The sequence below is a fragment of the Vombatus ursinus genome, unplaced genomic scaffold (genome assembly GCF_900497805.2).
Source record: "Vombatus ursinus unplaced genomic scaffold, bare-nosed wombat genome assembly UNPS02014848.1, whole genome shotgun sequence".
In the NCBI taxonomy this organism is placed as follows: Eukaryota; Metazoa; Chordata; class Mammalia; order Diprotodontia; family Vombatidae; genus Vombatus; species Vombatus ursinus.
Window position 1 is genome coordinate 6,644,380 of NW_020954626.1, and position 17,402 is coordinate 6,661,781.

General features: G+C 36.7%; 1 protein-coding gene across 1 annotated transcript; it reads right to left on the reverse strand.

Annotated features, from left to right (window-relative positions):
* Positions 1–1,974: 1,974 nt before the first annotated feature.
* Positions 1,975–16,694, reverse strand: RSL24D1 (ribosomal L24 domain containing 1). The gene is made up of 6 exons (XM_027840761.1): positions 16,558–16,694; positions 12,930–13,043; positions 5,858–5,930; positions 3,491–3,554; positions 3,205–3,290; positions 1,975–2,423 (listed from the first exon to the last, which is right to left on the reverse strand). The coding sequence occupies exons 1-6, from the start codon at positions 16,636–16,638 to the stop codon at positions 2,350–2,352; spliced, it is 492 nt and encodes a 163-aa protein (XP_027696562.1). The 5' UTR covers positions 16,639–16,694; the 3' UTR covers positions 1,975–2,349.
* Between the last annotated feature and the right edge of the window lie 708 nt (positions 16,695–17,402).

The window sequence follows — 17,402 nt, forward strand, 5'->3', positions numbered from 1 at the left end:
ATTTCTCCTTCATTAAGTCTTAAAGCAGCTCCACAACCCTAGATGTATTATAGAGGGATTCATTTTCAATCGATAACCAAGCATTTATTAAGCACTTGCTGTATTTGCCGGGTACAGTATATAGAAAGAATGAAACAACTCCTATTCAAGGAGCTTTCTGTTATAACATTCATTTCAAGTAAAGACTGCATGAGGTGGTCATTGAGGTCCCATGCAACTCTGACATTCAGAGATTCCCTACCTTCTTAAACTATGGAATGAAACGACACATAACCTTTTTTTGATGGTTCAATATGAATAGCCATTGTCTAACAGTTACGTAATACAATTTAGTGCTTCAATTTTCTTGTCTCCTCCTCCCAGGGCAAGCTCTTAGCTTTAAACTTCTTTGCACTTTACCTCCTCACTTTACTTGATATCTGGCTCTTCCCTGAAGATATCATGCAACTCCCTCCATTAAACACCATTCCTACCACTCCCTCAAACTCAGGGACAGAAAGGCTAGGTATATTCCTCAAATCCTTAATGCCCCTTTCATACCATTACCCTACCACTATATGTCAATGTTTTGGGTTTTTTTTTTTTCCCTGAGCTCCACGCAATGTTTTTACAACCCTCTTCCTATCCTCACTAGTTAGTCAACCAGCATTTATTAACCACGTTCTGTGTGCCAGGCACTGTATTAAACACTGGAGTTATAAAGACAAAAAACAGCCCCTGCTCCCAAAAAGTTACCAGTCTAATAAGGGAGAAAACAAGCAAACAACTAATTACAGAAAAGATGTACACAGGATGAATTGAGGGTAGTCTCAGAGGAAAGGTACCAAGATTAAGGAAGCCCAGGAAAGGTTTCTTACAGTAAATGAGACTTTAGTGGACTAAGACATAAGCAAACAAGGGAACCTAGGAGGGGGACAGGAGGAGGGAGAACATTCTAGGTGTGAAAGACAGCAAGTGAAAAGGCTGTCAGGAAATGTAGTCATGTGCCAGGAACAACAAGGGAACCTGGCTTCACTGGAATGCTGAGTGCAGAGTACTCAGACAGGAGTAAGGGGTAAGAAGACTGTAAAGGTAGGAAGGTTAAGTTAGGAAAGGCTTTGAAAGCCAGAGGATTTTATCTTTGATCCTGGAAGTAAAAAGTAGTTACTGGAGTTTTCTGAATGAGGGTAATAGCGGGAGGAAAGGGGCAGCTTAGGGAGAAAGGCAAGTTCAGTTTTGGGCATGTTCAGTTTAAGATGCCCTTGGGAAATCCAGTTCAAGATGTCCGATAGCTGGAAATGTCAAACTGATTGTCAGGAAGGTTAGGGGCAAATAAACTGATCTGGGACTCATTTTCATAAACATAACATTGGAGACTGACCTAAACCCACTAAGTAAGGGGAACTCCCAATGCTCTGTCTGGGATCTTCTTTTCTTTTCCCTCTATGCTATTTCACTTGGGTTCAATCATCATCAAAATTGTGCATATAAGTGGATACCCATTAGATAGACTCCAAAGTCTGAATAAAATGGTAATTTACCTTATATGATAATTACATGCTATTTGCATAATTCAATTTTCCTAAAAAAAGGTCACAAAAAAACCTCTAGAAAAAAAGATATTAGGATGCTTTCTCTAAAACTATCCCTGTGCTATAAAAATTATACTTCCCTAACCTAGCACCCTAAAATGGGACTTGAGGACAATACAAAATGCAAATGAATAAGGCTAATGCCAACTCAGTGATAAATAACCCCATCTTCAACCACGCCATCCAAAAACAGGATACAAAAGGGCAGCTAAACCACAGCCAAAGCAACCAGAATATTTGTGCTCAGTTTATAAAACGAAAGTATTCTGAATTCAATTGTTCTCATAAGAGAACAGCAAAACAAAATAGTAAAACTTTAACCAATAGTAAGTAGAGAAGATAATTTATAACCAATTACTGTACAAACTATTAATTCAATAAACATAGTTATATTGCACTCCCATGACAATAAAGGGAATGTTTTATTTTATACATCAGTGACCTTAAAGCACAATGTAATTATAGTATCAGATAAATGCTGGAAGTCATTATCCAAATGATACAGCTATTTTATTTCTATGCACTTCTGTAATTACAAATAGCACTTTCACGACTTACAAAAGAGCATCCATCCAATGTAGCTTTAACCTTGAAATACACACTCTAACATTCCCATAATTTGACAGTTTCCAGATAACAATGTGGAAGAGATGTATTTTTAATGATCTCTCATTTTACTCAATGTGAAAAATAAATCAATGATGGAGAAGAGTTCCAAGGCTCTGCAAGAGGTTTTCTAGAGAAATACAAAGAGAAGGTTGCAACCATTTTGAGATTTCTAAGAACCATCTTCCATCTCCACATCTTGTTGTAATTTGAGCACCATTTTTTCTTCCAATTGTTTTCCTTTGCCTTAAAAAAAAAGCAGAGGAAAAAATCATTTTGTGACCTCAAAATTCGTAACAGCATTCTTCATAGGAGTTGAGCACTTTGAAATATGTGTTTAACTGTTTGAAAAAAGTTCTGTCTCTGAAGTCAGCTGCTACCAGTCAGATATTATCATCTACCAGTTATAATCTGTATCACCTACAAGTTTTTACTGTGAACTCAGGAGACTTCAGACTTCTTGTTACAGTAGTCATCTTTATAAGAATATTCTTTGAAAGAAGTGGGCCATCGGCTAGGCATTAGATATCTTTTTGGTAAGCTGATGTTACCGCTCAATATTTGTTATAAGAGAAGCTGACCTTTAGCAGGACTTAAGCATTCTGAATTCTAGTTTGAAAGCAAATCCCACCTGTCTCTGCCCTCTACAAATTATTTGGGGTATAAGTGTATATTAATTTGCCATATGGCAAACTGACCAAATGGTTCATGTAACTAAGAGTAGTTTGATGAACTCAAAGGGAAGACTGTAGTTTAAAATATTACACTTTGACTAAGAGTAGATGAAAGATATAAATTAAATTCGTATGAACATCATCAAAATTATTTTTAAGACATTTCATATACCCAACTCTCTGTAATAAACATATTCTTCAAGTATCACAAGTATATCAAAATTCTGCACACATCAAATTCCTTTATAGATGCAACAAGAACTTGATATATAATAACAACCTGCTCCCCTAATTTATCTTTCCAATAAATCCAGTCTTTGTTTTAAAAAAAGCACACATGGTACAGTGTTTACCTGCAAGAGGTGCCCTGATAAGGTGGATGTTTTGTTTGACTTCGTTGATGGCCTGAACTTTCTGTAGTTCTTTGCTCTTCTTTAACCTAAAGGAGGAAATAAAACACAACATAATAAATTGTGGTTAATACCATAAGAGCAATATTAACTTGGGTAACTGGCAGAACAATGTTACAGAAGGATTTCAATGCATTAAAACAGAAACAGGACATAAAGTATTAAAAATGTTTATCAGGACAATGTTATGTAAGGTGTACCTATAGTTACTTTATTCAAATTTTCCCACCTGTTCATTATAAATTTAGCTTGACGTTTTTGTTTGATCTCTTCTACTCTCTTCATGGCATCAACTGCAAGAAAAAAGATAAAAATATATTTTAAAAAACTCTAACACAAGCATATGCTTTCAACCCCTGTAATTCAAATGCACTTGTCCTTTAACATAACTTTTTTGATTATTCCTTATTTATTCCTTCATTATCCTAATTTAGAAAGCACTGAAATTGAAAGTGAATTCAAACATCACCACCACAAAAAAACTGGGGATAGTGCAGACATGTGTTGACATGTCACATATTCTTGATTAATTATTCCTCATTAATTCATCCTTTCATAAACACCACTTCTCTAATTTTTTAAGAACCTCAAAGGCTGTTCAGTTTTGATCTTAAGGAAGTATTGTAGCAAAGAGATGATACACTGCAGTTGCAAAGTATCTGAAGGCCTAAAGTTAAGGAGGGGTAAAGAATTTGCTTTACCAACCAACAATACCAGTAAAACAAAAAGAGAAAAGGAATTATATTAATGGACAAATATATTTATCTTTGCAATAGTATGTGCACTGCTGAGCTTAAACTTGCTTCTTAACAGTACCATGAATGTTATTTAATGACACTATTCAAAAGATCTAAATAATAAAGCATGTAAAAACAAAATTGGAGCTGCTGTCCCCAAAAAGCAGTAAGAAAATACTGCAAGGACTAACACCATGACACTGAAACCTTGCAATACAATTTTACAGGGCAAAATGGAAAGAGTGTTGGGCTAGAAAACTACAGAAAACCCAGATTCTTGTGCCACCTGTTGCATTCTTACATGATTTCAGGCAAGTCAACAAACCTCAGTGGGCCACAATTACCTCTTCTGCAAAATGAGGACCCTACCTCCCTGACTACCTCCAAGGGTTAATATGAGGCTCAAACAATAAAAATAATATATATGGAAAAGCTAGCTTTGAGAATATAGACTAGTACAAACGGGAACAATTCATGCTGCTATCTAATTCCTGAATCCAAGATTCAAAGGAAGGAAAAGCACTGCCAAGGCAATGTACCAGACTACAAACTAAGCAGTACTCGTTTAGGAATTGATGCTGAAAAAAGTACTCTCAAATACTGCAGCACATTTGGTCAGAAAACGCCATCTGGGATTCTGACAAGCCACATCCCTCTCCTGAAACATGAGATTCAGCAAAATATTTGCAAAGCACAACCTCTAACTTATTTTTCATTTACTTCAGATTCCTCCATCATTTCCAAGTTGTGAAAGAAACTGGCCTATGCATGGAAATAAAACAGAAGCTGGTATCAACACAAAGTTTTCAGTTTTCTAAAGTAATAATAACAATGACTAGCATTTAGAGCTTTAAGGTTTGCAAAGAACTTTTCAAAAAATTATTTTATTTGATCCTCATAACAACCATAAGGAAACTAAGGCAAACAGAAGGTAAGTGACTTGCCCAGGGTCACTAAGCTGGCAAGTGTCTGAGGCTGTATTTGAACTCAGGTCTTCCTGACTCCAAGACCAGTACTCTATCCACCTCACCACCTAGCTGCCTTGAAGTATATATGAAGATGATAAAAATGAAATACAGAAAACTGCTGACAAAGACAGCTCAAAAAATAACACCTATTAGAATAAGCTTCCCGTGGCTAAAGTTAAAGCCAGTGAAGCTGGAATTCCTCCCCAACCTTTTTGCCCCCTCACTCATTTTCTGAAAATGATTACTTTCCAGTAACGACTTGCCATCGTGAAAGCATCAAGTCCAAAAGAAATACTTTGTTTTGACTCCTATTTTATATCAATTCTTTCTTGTGTTCAAAGTTAAGACCAATTCTCATAAAAATGCCTAAAAATGTAACAAAAACTACAAGTATTTTTTAAAAAGCACCAATTTCATTTGAAATTTTATTGATAAAATGTATCTAATACAATAATTTTATGAACAAACCACACTATATATTTTTACACTCCTAAATTGACAAAGTAGCTTTGGATCAATAAAGAATATTAAATTAATAATATAAATATTCCAGTTTTCTTCCCTCACCTGTCAACCCCTGCCAAACTCAAGGGTATTTTCTCACAGTATCAAATTTCTTGTTTTAAAAAAGAAATCTGTAGGCAAATCCTTATACACATCTCAATAAAAACATTATCTACATATTTATACTTTGGCATTAAATAAATTAAGGTATTACTTATTAATTCCTCTGATTAAAAGGTAGCTAAGCCATAATCACCTACTATGTTATAGAAGGGCTGCAATTTGGTGGTGATTGAGGGAGTTCTTATGTCAACAAAGCCACATAATTTTTGTGTATATATCAAATCAGTATGACTTGAAAAGCCCCACAAACCCCTTGCATGTTACCTGTTTTATTCCATAGCTCTCTCTGGTATTTGACAGGTTCATTTCTACGTTTTTCAAATTCAAATGAATTATCCTATATAGAAAAATAAGAGAAAATTTATGCATTTATGAGATACAAAGTTTACCTTTAACGAAGTTAAAATAGTGTCTTTTACAAACAGTTCAAACTATGTCAAACCAAACACATTAATTTCTTATTATATAATGACCACGGTAGAAGCACTTTTATCCATTCATTCCACTACATGTGAGACACTAGGTTAGCTATTGCAGAAATAAAAAGAATAAGTCATAGTCTCTGCCCAAAGGGCTTACAGAGTAGAAGGCATTAAGACATACACAACTGAAGAGAATACAAGGCAGAATTGGAAACAAAAGGCACAGAGAATAAGAGTTGAAGAATACTTGTAGGACACTTTGTACCATGGGAGAACAAAAGGTCTAACTTAAAAGGTGGCATCTGAACCAAGTCTTAAAGGATGGGTGGAAAAATCAATCTGGAGGGTTCATTCTAGAAGGATAGAGAGAAGGTCATTCTAAAAACAGAGGGAAGAGCATAAGTCAAGGCATGAAAGCAAGAAAGCAACAGGCATATCTCTTGCTTCTTTGAAATATGATCTTCTACAAGAAGCCTTTCCCAGTCCTCTTCAATGCCAGTGCTTTCCCTCTAAAACTATCTTGAATTTATCCTTCATATATCCTGTACATACGTAGTTGTTTGCATGCTGTCTCCCCTATTTGAATGTGAACTCCCTGAGGGCAGTGACTATTATTGCCTTTCTTCACATGCCCAGGACTTAGGCACAGTGGCACACAGAAAACAATATATGCTTATTTACTTGCTGACTTTAGCAAAACTCTAGAAAGCACAAAAAGGGGATAATGGAAGAAAATGCTGGCAAGTTAGGCTGGGCAAAATTGAAGGGGTCTCAAATAGCAAAATAAGCAGTTTAGACTTTATTTGGCAGGAAGTGGGGAGTCCAATAACAGAAGCTTTCTGAACAGAGAAGTAATGGAATCAAAGCTGTACGTAAGATTAATTTGGTAGCAATATGTAAGGCTGGACTAGAAGGCAGAGAAACCAAAGGCAGAACAACAGTTAATAGATTAATGCAAGAGAGTCTGCGGAAGAATATTAATAAAGGCTTAAAGTAGGATAGTAACAGTAGAAATTGAGAAAAAGGGTGTATTCAAAACATTTAAGGGGCAAAATCAATAGTATTTACTGATATGATGTAGGGAATGGTAAAGTCAAAGATGATTTATGCTGACATTTTAGTCTGAGTGACAGGGAAGAAGGCAGTGCTATTACCAGAAGAAGAGATTTGGGGAAAAGGTTTATTAGCTTGGTCACCAGAAGAATAAGGTAGAGATATTTAGGGGGAAAAAAAAAACCACAATGAGATACAGCTCTGGAAATCAAGATCTAGAAGGCACCTACGTGGAAGAGTTAGTTAAGTGGTGAGCAGTAAAAGAAGACAAGAGTAATGGAAAAAATATTGCACATGTTCTTACCCTAAATTGGCCAAGAAACCAGAGCCAGCAGGGGACCTAGCCATGAACTTCAGCTCTGACACTTACCAGTTGTTTGATCATTGCCAAGTTACTTAATTTCTCTGAGCTTCAGTTCCCTCATCCGGAAAACAGAGCTAGCGATACATATGCCACCTACCTCAAATTAAAGCACTTTATAAATCTTATACAAATATAAGTAAAATATTGTTATCATCATGTTTCTCCAAGATCAAATGCAGGGAAAGACAGCCAAGAACAGAATCAGGGGGAATAATAGTATTTAGGAAATAGTTTTAAAAAATTAAAAATTTTAAATTAAAAAAAAAATAGGAGAGGCCAACAAAGGCTTAAAAAAAAAAAAGTACCAGGAGAGTACATTATCAAAGAAGTCAAGGGAGAGAAAAATTTCAAAAAGGAGGGTCAGTTATCAGTGCCATAAAACTCTGAAGTAGGATGGAGTTTGAAAAAAGACCAACTGATATAGTAACTAGCTGGTCAGACTACCCTTACAAGAATTTTGGCAATAAAGGAAAAACAATAAGAATATTCAGAAATGTGGATATGAAAGACTCAAGAATCAAGAAGAGGAAAGACTAAAAATATAAGAGAGGAAAGATAGAGCAGATATCTAAAAAGACAGGAAGGAAAGGAAAGGATGAGATAGGGGAAGAGGAATACTTCTTTCTCTGAGTGAAGAGAAATAGAGAAAAAGACAGAAATTCTAAAGTGATAAGGAAGTTAAGGAATTCTGCCTTAGATAGTTCAATGTAAAAAATGTAGCTAATACATCATTCTGAATATATTGTTCCTATAATCTATTAAAGTTAGAAAAGATTAGAGCAGGTACCTGCAAATAAGATCAAGTCAATCTCAAAATATTTTTAAATCTCTACAGTTGAAAATTATGAGGAAAGCTTCATTAATTATGCTATTAGACACTTATGTAAATATTGACATTGAAAAACAGTATTTCAAAGGAAATCCACCAAGGCTAGCACTTTGCTTCTATTCATGACCTCTCATAAATGACAACTATCACTGCTACATCCATTTATACAGAATTTAACACTATTAAAAATGTTGACTGATAAGTATTCACAGGCTTAGAAAAAAAAGAAATTATTGGCAGTATCAATTCATTGAGTTTCTAAGAAACTCATCTAGACAGTACTCAAAAGACAGATTTCAACACACATTGACTAATGTTTTAAAAAAAAAGGCAAGTGATTAAAATGCCAGTGATTGAAAACAGTAAGTGAAGGAGAAAAAAAGGCCAGAAAAGTCATTTTTTGAACAAATGGCTACCCCAGCTATGTGGACTACCATTTACCAAAACTGATCCCTTCCCTCTAGGGAACTCTCACTTTCACTAACACTTCTGCACTCTATACTGTGTTTATTTGGGGATATCATACTTTCTCAATGGATTAAGAGCTCATGAAGGCAAGGATGAAGTCACATTCATTATAGCCCCTCAGCGTCCAGAGCAGTATACACTACATAATAAATCACAACACATTATTATGATTCAATTCAACAAGTAGATGACTATAACAAGTGATATCATCTGCCTTCACAGCTTCAACTATTATTTACATATAAATGAGCCAGGATGGCTTGTGGATTAAGAGCTGACCTAGTGAAGAAGACCTAAGTTCAAATCCACCCTCTAACAACCTGGCTGGATGTGCAAAGGCAAATCACCAAATCTCTCTGCACCTCAGGCCATTCTCTAAGCCTCTAACTTAGAAGTTAGAGAGAAGGTAATGATCTATTTTAGGAGAGGAAGGTCTTCCCAGGAAGTTCCTACATAGATGAAATGCTGTCTAGATGACTATTGACAGTCAATTCAAAATGAGTACAGCAAATATAAAAAAATGAGCAACTTTACACCCAACGATTATTACCATAATGCCATAATCTTTCCAAGATTCTAAACAAAGAATATGACCTTCAATTTAAATGTCTCCTTAACTTTATGCATCTACCAATTGCCAAATCATGTTGTTCTTTTCTGTTATCTCCAGTATCTAGCCCTTCTATCACAAAAAGCACGGCATTACGAAATTCCAAGATTTAGTGTACTTTGAAAACGAGGCCCTATCATCACAATATTTACAGCTAATAGTAAAAAAATCAATCCAAATAATAAATCGCTACCCTAATGTTGTGTCACATAACATTTAATCTAAATTCCACTTGTAGGCTTACAAATTACAATGCTCGATTTTAAGATACAAGACTTCTTTTTGCTTAGGGATACAAGTCTTTTAGGAATCTGCATGTATGCAAGAACAGAAAAAGAAATACACAGTCTGTGTCTCTCTCTCAAATGGACATTATCAATGCAATTACTCACTTGAGTCTGTGATTTCCACAACCCATTAGGCTATTATTTCTGGAGACCTAAAAGCTAATCATTCTAGAGTGACTTTATGATAGTTACATCACTCCTTTATCCATATAAAAGCAGCATATGTAATACAACCATGCAGTTACTGAAATTAAAGTCACTGAGATTTCCCTAATGAAACAGCAAGAACTATGCTACTAAATTACTTTAAAAACACCATAGAAACTGATAAGTTGGTAAAACCTGAGTTTTTACTTTAGTTGTAACGGTGATTGTGGCTTCCAGCATAGTCATATCTGAGTGAATTTCTAACAGATTACTAAAATGGAGGCAGCATGCACTTGACAGTAGCATGCACTTGACAGAAGTCCCTAGCTAGTGAGTAAATAGATGGCAATTGTGAGAAGGTAGGTGTCAGATTATAAGCTCTCTGGAGAGGAAAACTTATTCATTTTCGTATCTCCCACATCAACCTACACATTGTCAGCACTCAATATATACTTGGCTGAATCAATGAAAGAGATGGGAGGGTGAGTATTTCATTAGCAAAACAACCACAATAAACTGAAAATCCCTCAAAAGATGCTCATGGTCATCAAAAAGGTAATACAAAAGATCATGAATTCTAATTTTCCTATATTTTATGCCACACAAAATGCATTTATCCACCTAAAGAAAATTTTTTCCATTAATTTCCAAAAGTTAAATCTCTGAGGTGGGACATGCAAAGTACCAGAGTACAACTGATAAGTTACACTGGGAAGCAAGTTAAGTCTCAAGAAAGCATGAGGGGTAGCTAGGTGGCATAGTGGACAGAGCAAGCCCTGGAGTCAGGAGGACCTGGGTTCAAACCCAGCTTCAGACACATAACACTCGCTAGCTATGTGACCCTGGGCAAGTCACTTAACTGACTGCCGCACCAAAAATCAAAAATAAATAAATAAACAAAAAGAAAGGATGCAAAATTGTTGTAGATCACCAGATTCACCAGAAAGCCTTGAGATTCCTCATTTTTTCTTTATAGTCTAATTATATCTTGATAATCTTCTCAATCCCTTAAAAATTACTGCAGTACCACAGAGGACTAAAGTTGAAGTACACTATACGCCTCCTGCTAGAGAAGTGATAAGACTTAACATAAAGAATACTTTGAGACATGGTCAATGTAGGAATTTGTTTTGCTTGACTAAGCATATTTGTTATTAGAGTTTTCTTTTGCCTTTTTAAAAAATTGTTCAATTTGAGGCAGAGGGAGGAGGTAGGTGACAGGAAGAAAAAATTAGTACCTATTAATTGGAAAAAATAATAAAATTTAAATTTAGAACTATTGAAGTAACTACTACAATAAAGTGTTTTTCCTAGAAAAGCCCTATAGATTTTTTTCAACTACTTTATTTTCTTTTGATTCTGAAAAATAATCCTTGATAAGGAGCAGTCTTGAATGGAAAGGATAACATTTTAACAGTTAAAATACTAAATTAATATTTCTTAAGAAGCCTATATAATATTGCAATTGTGCCAATACTAGAGGCCTGGTTGAAGAGATTTGAATATTCCTCCTTTAATTAGCCAGTTGCAAGATAGGGACAAGAAGCAATTACAGAGGACTCCCTATCACATGTATGTTGACAGCAATAAAGGGCTGTACATAAAATAAGCAAACTGTGCCCCAGATGAATAGAACAGAGAGATCATTTAGCATGATAAAGGTTAGGGATGGACTGTACTGGGTTTTGGTCCTATGTTCCCCCTTCCTTAGAAGATGGTCAAATAACTTTTTTTCCCCTAAATATTTTTATCCTTAATCCTTCAGACACAATACCATACTTAGATACTAATCTAATTATGCCCTTAAGACATTTTAAGTGTTATTTTTAAATGAGAGCCTATTCATTACATAAGTCAAACCTTACTACTATCAATTTGTCTACTTAAAGTGATATTTATGCAGCATTTTCAGGTTTGCAAAGCACTTGGCATACATTATCTCATTTGTGGATAGATACAGTACAGGTACCACTTTACATAATTTACAAAAGCAAAATTAAAAAAAAAAAAAAACAGGGCTCTGTTGTAGCAGATTCTCTCTTCAATTACCTTAAAAAAAAAAAACCCTCCTGAGGAAGGTCTAAGGTATGAAACTGGCAACTATGCATTTACTCTATCCCTATGACTTAATTCATGTAATAATCTGGTGACACAAACTCCACCTATGAACAGATCAATATCAAGGCTTCTATGGGGAAGCTACCTTAGTTACCCTCAACAATTTAAGAACAAGTCTGGGAACTTCTCTGGTTGGATGGAACAGTGCTCCACCATCTACCTACCTTCTCTGTGACTGACAAGGCCTAACTGCACACACTGTCCTATACACCACTTATATGACTTCCTGTCTAGGGTTCAATTATTCGGACCCTCTCAGGTTTTTCCTTAGGTGTTCTTGCTAGTTCTTCATTTATTTTATTTTTTAATTTTAGAATGTTAAAAGTTGAAATTCACTCCTTGTACCTCAAGCACTTTGCAAGAAAGGCACTGTAGCAATCCTGGAATCCCCACCTAATAGAATCAGCTAGGATTTTCTTTTCTTTGTTTAGATTTTTTTTTTTAATCCAAACCCTTCAATAAGTGAATATGCGATATGCCACCTAACTGACCTAGAAAAATTCAGTCCTAGGTTAAAACAAACTGAGCTCTGTATCCCCACATAATTAACAATAAATATCAGCAGGGTTCTTCACCAGCTTGGTCTAGTTAGAATACTGCAAGTTGCCATGGATGGACTTAACACTCCTTAAAAATCATTTGTAAGATTCCTCTTTATCAAATATTTCTTAAAATGCAATTTATCTAATATCAAATCTTGAACTAGAGAAATTATCTACCAAAAGGAATTATCCATGCCACAGTTTCCCACTATTTTCAAAATGACAAAGGATCTTAATTTTTTTTAATGACTAAATACAGCAGAGTACTACTACTTACTATAACTTGGCTGGCTTTTATTTCTCTTATTAAGTTCTACAGAATTACAATACTTAATGACTTCTGAGAATTACAGATTATCTAGAAAATCAACAGAAAGGTAAAACTAGGCAACCATTTTATAAGAAGCCATTTGATGACCAATTCTATCACATATGGCTAAAATAAAAATCAAAGTTTTGAATAATATCCACACTACTCCCAGTCCATCGTACTCACCACTGTAAGTTCTTTGCCAGCTGCCTTTCGGAAGGCTTTAGTCCATCTGACCTTACGAGGATTGCGCTTCTTTTTAAAGTTTTTATGGCATTTAGATTTACAAAATCTGAAAACCTGAAGGAAAAATAAAAACAAAACTAAATAAGTTAATGTTAAGGGTTCTCCTGAAATAAAATGTTATTGTCCCAAGCCAAACACATAGTAAAGTAAAAGTGAGAAACAACTGTTGTACACTTATTTCCTGTCACCCACTTCATTTTAAAATCAATCAGGGACTACATACTAACCCATGACTCTCAGAAAAAAGTTCAGGGAATAACCTACTGACAAGTTGGAATCACTAGAAATATGGCCCCAAGATGTTCTTACTCATTTTTATAAATTTAAAAAACATTAAATTCCCCATATTAGTCACTCAGAATGAGAAAGATGTTAAGGAAAGCAAGGAAGGTTAATTTCTAATCAACCTTTATTCTCAAGAACTTGAATGCCTTTAAGGGGGGGGGAAGAGTAATTAAATGCTAGGCCAGATAATTTTTTTAAAAAATAATACTTTTTACACAGACTCAAATGTTTAAGCTGAAAACTCACTTAAGTATCTCTCATCTTAACAAAAAGCTAAATAAAATTTAAAATTCACTCAATTTTAGCATTGCTATTTTGATAAATGAGAGGCATCATAAAATGGAAAATGAGCTGGAATGAAATCCTGGATTCAACTCCCACCTCTGGTAGGTGTTTGACCCCTGGTAAACCACTTAACCTCTCAGACAATTAATTCTCCAAGATTAAATTGGAAGGCAAGAGCTAAACTTTATTGGTACCTCATCTGGAGCTCCCTATAAAGATGAAATCACAAGTCCTCTTACCAAAAAAAAGTTTTGATAAATGTATACTGTATTTACACTTAAGACTGCCTTCACAAATCTAATCAAAAATAAACAAAAATCTTTACTGGTATCTTAATACGATTAATGATTCAACTTAGTTTCTTCTATATTTGAACACAGACAAATGCCCCCTAAAACTCTGTGATGCTTCAGTGTGCTACTAAAACTATTCATTCAGTCTCATGTGTTTTGGTTTTTTTTTTGTTTTTTTTTGCTTTTACTAGGCAACCGGGTTTAAGTGACTTGCCCAAGGTCACACAGCTAGTACGTGTCAAGTGTCTGAGGTCACATTGCAACTCAGGTCCTCCTGACTCCAAGGCCAGAGCTCTATCAACTGCTGCCATCTAGCTGCCCCACGTCTCATGTGTCTTAAATGTGATTTGTACTACATTCCCGCAGGAACGGCAGAAATTTTTTAAATGTACTTGATTTTTGTGGAGTTTTGCAAATAAAATGAAATTGAATTTGTTCACTGCACATTACTGAAGGTGACTCATAATAAGAACAAGTTAGCAGGAAAACAAGTAGTTATATTCAAGGAACAGTTTGAACTCCTGAATTCAAAAGTATCTAGAAGATACACGGATAGATGACATCAACCATCATACCACTAATACAGAAGTTTCTAATTTGAGAACTTAAAACAAATACTCCTTAACCCTTAAACAGTCCTATAACAGGTATACCAGATTTTCATTCTGCATAAAGAAAAGTATGTAACATGTGAAAAATATAAGTTTCGCATACACAAAAGCAAAATATAACATTAGGATTTGTCTCAGTTCCCCATATCAATCAATCAACATTTATAAGCCCCACTACATCAGGCACTGCACTAAGTACTGGAGATACAAAAAGAGGGAAAGACAGTCCTCGCCCTCAGGGAGCTTACAATGTAATGGAGAAGACAACTGCAAATAAATATATACACAGCAAGCTATAGACAGGATAAATAGCAAATAATTAACAGAGGAAAGGCACTAGAATTATGAGGAGTCGTGGAAGGCTTCCAGTAAAAGATTAGATTTTCGCTGGACTTCTCAGAAAAGTTAGTAGGTGGAGCTGAGGAGGGAAGAGTATTCCAGTTATGCCCAGAACTGAGAAAGTGTATCCAAGAGTATGGATCAGGGAGTGAGGCATCATAAAAAGACTGGAAAGGTGAGAGCGGGCTAAGTTATGGTTGGCTTTGAATGTCAGATTTTTTTATTTGATGTATTTGAGGCAACAGGGAGCCAATGGAGTTTACTGAGATAATGTCATCAGACCAGAACTTCAGGAAAACCACTTTACTGGCTGAATGGAGGATGGGGGGATGGCTTTATGTCAGAGGTTCTTCACCTTATTCTCTCATAGAGCCCCTCATGGAAAAATATTGTTAAATAACTGAAGGAAGGGGCAGCTAGGTGGCGCAATGGAGAGAGCACTGGCCCTGAAGTCACGAGGACCTGAGTTCAAATCCGACCTCAGACCAAACACTTGACACGTAGGAGCTGTGTGACCTTGGGCAAGTCACTTAACCCCGATTGCCTCACTAAAAAAAAAAATTAAAAAAAATAACTGAAGGAAATGCTAAATTTCAGTTAGAAGTTGGTGAAAAAAATTTTTCCCCATTTGAGTTCAAGGATCCCCTAAATACTATTCATGGATCTCATATTATTACAAACAAATTTTTATCATAACAAAGAATGTTGTCAAATTAACACGACCATCCTCCTTTCCTGCCTCACTGTTCCCACTCCAATTTTATACTCATTTTTATGTATAAAAAGATGACAAGGAAGAAGAAAGCAGAGTACAAAATGCAAAAATAGTTCCACTATACTCTTCCTATCACCAAGTTTCACAAACTTGCAGGCAGTCCATTTTGTACAAGGGTACAAAGTGCATTAGAAAGCATTTTCTTCTCACTTCTACTTCTTAGGAGAACTCTGTCGTGCCCAGTGCCACCTGCTACAGGATGCCTTTCTGCACTACCCACGTATTAACACTTTTTCTCTCTCTTGGAATTACTTTGTTCCCTTTTATATAAACTTTGTATTTACTTACTTGCCCCTAAACTCCTTGAAGTCAGGGGGCGATTTCTACACAAAATACATATTACATGCTTGTTACATCGAACTGAGTTGCCGTTTCTGCACCCCAACTCCCCAAACAGAACATAGGCTCCTTGTGGGCAAGGCGTATTTCATTTTTTGTTCTAACCCCTACCCCTAGCGAGTGCCTCGTACAAAGCAGGAACTTAACAAATGCCTGCTGAATAACTGAATTGAACTGTATCCCCCAAGCAGAATGTTAATTCCTTAAAGGCCATTTCATTTTTGTGTTTCTATTCCTTAACCTTAACCCTGTGTCTTGCCCACAGAAGAGGGCTTAATAGTTATGAACTGAACTGTTTACTGTTTAAATTGAATTGTCCCGTAGCCCCAAGTGAAAATAAGTGGTCCCAAAGAAAGCCTTCTCTACAGTCTCTAGGGTGGGAGGCTCCCAGGACCTGGCCAGCCCCGCCAACCCCCCCCCCCCCGCAGGAGGCCAGCAGCAGCGCGAGAGCGTAAACGACCCAAAACACTACGGCAAGCGAACGAGGCCCTTCAAAGAGCGCACAGTCACGTGGGTTGGAGGTTTTGGGGAGGGAACCTCTGAAGGGCCGGGGGACGCCCGCCAGACTCGACACGCGCTCACCCCAGCGGGCCCGCACTTAACACCTCCCAAATTCCCTCGCCCGCCATCCGCGGCCTCACCTTACAGTCGTTGCGGACAAACATCATGCCGTGCCCCGGGTACACCGGCCCAGAACAGAAATAACACTTCTCGATGCGCATCTTGAAGTTGCGCCGTCACCTCTCCTAGAGACCAGGGCGCTTGAGAGGAAGTGACGATGAAGACTTTTCCGGAAGTACGTTTTTTTTTCCAGGGCTTCCTGGAGGCCCCGGGACGACGCGACGGGAGGGACGGGCCCTCTGGCGCCACCGTGTGGGCGTTGCTGAGGGCAACAATGGGAGCCCCCTGGCGGGAACTGCGGGAGCTTCAGCCCTGGAAGTTCCGTGAATCCTAGGGATCATAGATGTATACCAGAAAGAGACCTCAAAACTCATCTAGTTCAATCCCAGCCTTCTAGAAATGAGGAAATTGAGGCACAGAGAGATTATAGATTCAGAGTTAGAAGGGATGGTACAGTATCCTTCTCGCTCCCCCTTCCCCTCCCTTTTCCAAAGAATTATCCCATATGACAATATTTTTAAGACAAAAAAAGGAGAGGAAAAACATCAGCAAAACTGATGGATACATCCAAAAAATAGCACGTGGACTTCACACCTCTGAAAAGGAGTGGGGGTATCTTCTTGTATCTCTTTGGAACCATGCTTGTTCTTTGTAATTTTGCAACACCCACTTTTGTGAGTGTGGTTCTTTCTGTTTACATTACTGAAGTCACTATGAGGCAGCTGGATGGCTGAGTGGATAGAGCTCTGGGCCTGGAATTAGGAAGACCTGAGTTTAAATCTGGCCTCAGACACTTACTAGTTGTGCAAGTCACTTAACCTCTGCTTGCCTTAATCCATTGAAGAAGGAAATAACAAACCACTCC

Excerpts from the sequence above, each read along its gene's own strand:
- RSL24D1 (XM_027840761.1), bottom strand. The coding sequence starts at position 16,638 with ATGCGCATCGAGAAGTGTTATTTCTGTTCTGGGCCGGTGTACCCGGGG. Across the intron at positions 13,044-16,557 it reads TTGTCCGCAACGACTGTAAG|GTTTTCAGATTTTGTAAATC; the intron begins GTGAGGCCGCGG and ends TTTTTCCTTCAG. Across the intron at positions 3,291-3,490 it reads GCTAAATTTATAATGAACAG|GTTAAAGAAGAGCAAAGAAC; the intron begins GTGGGAAAATTT and ends TTCCTCCTTTAG.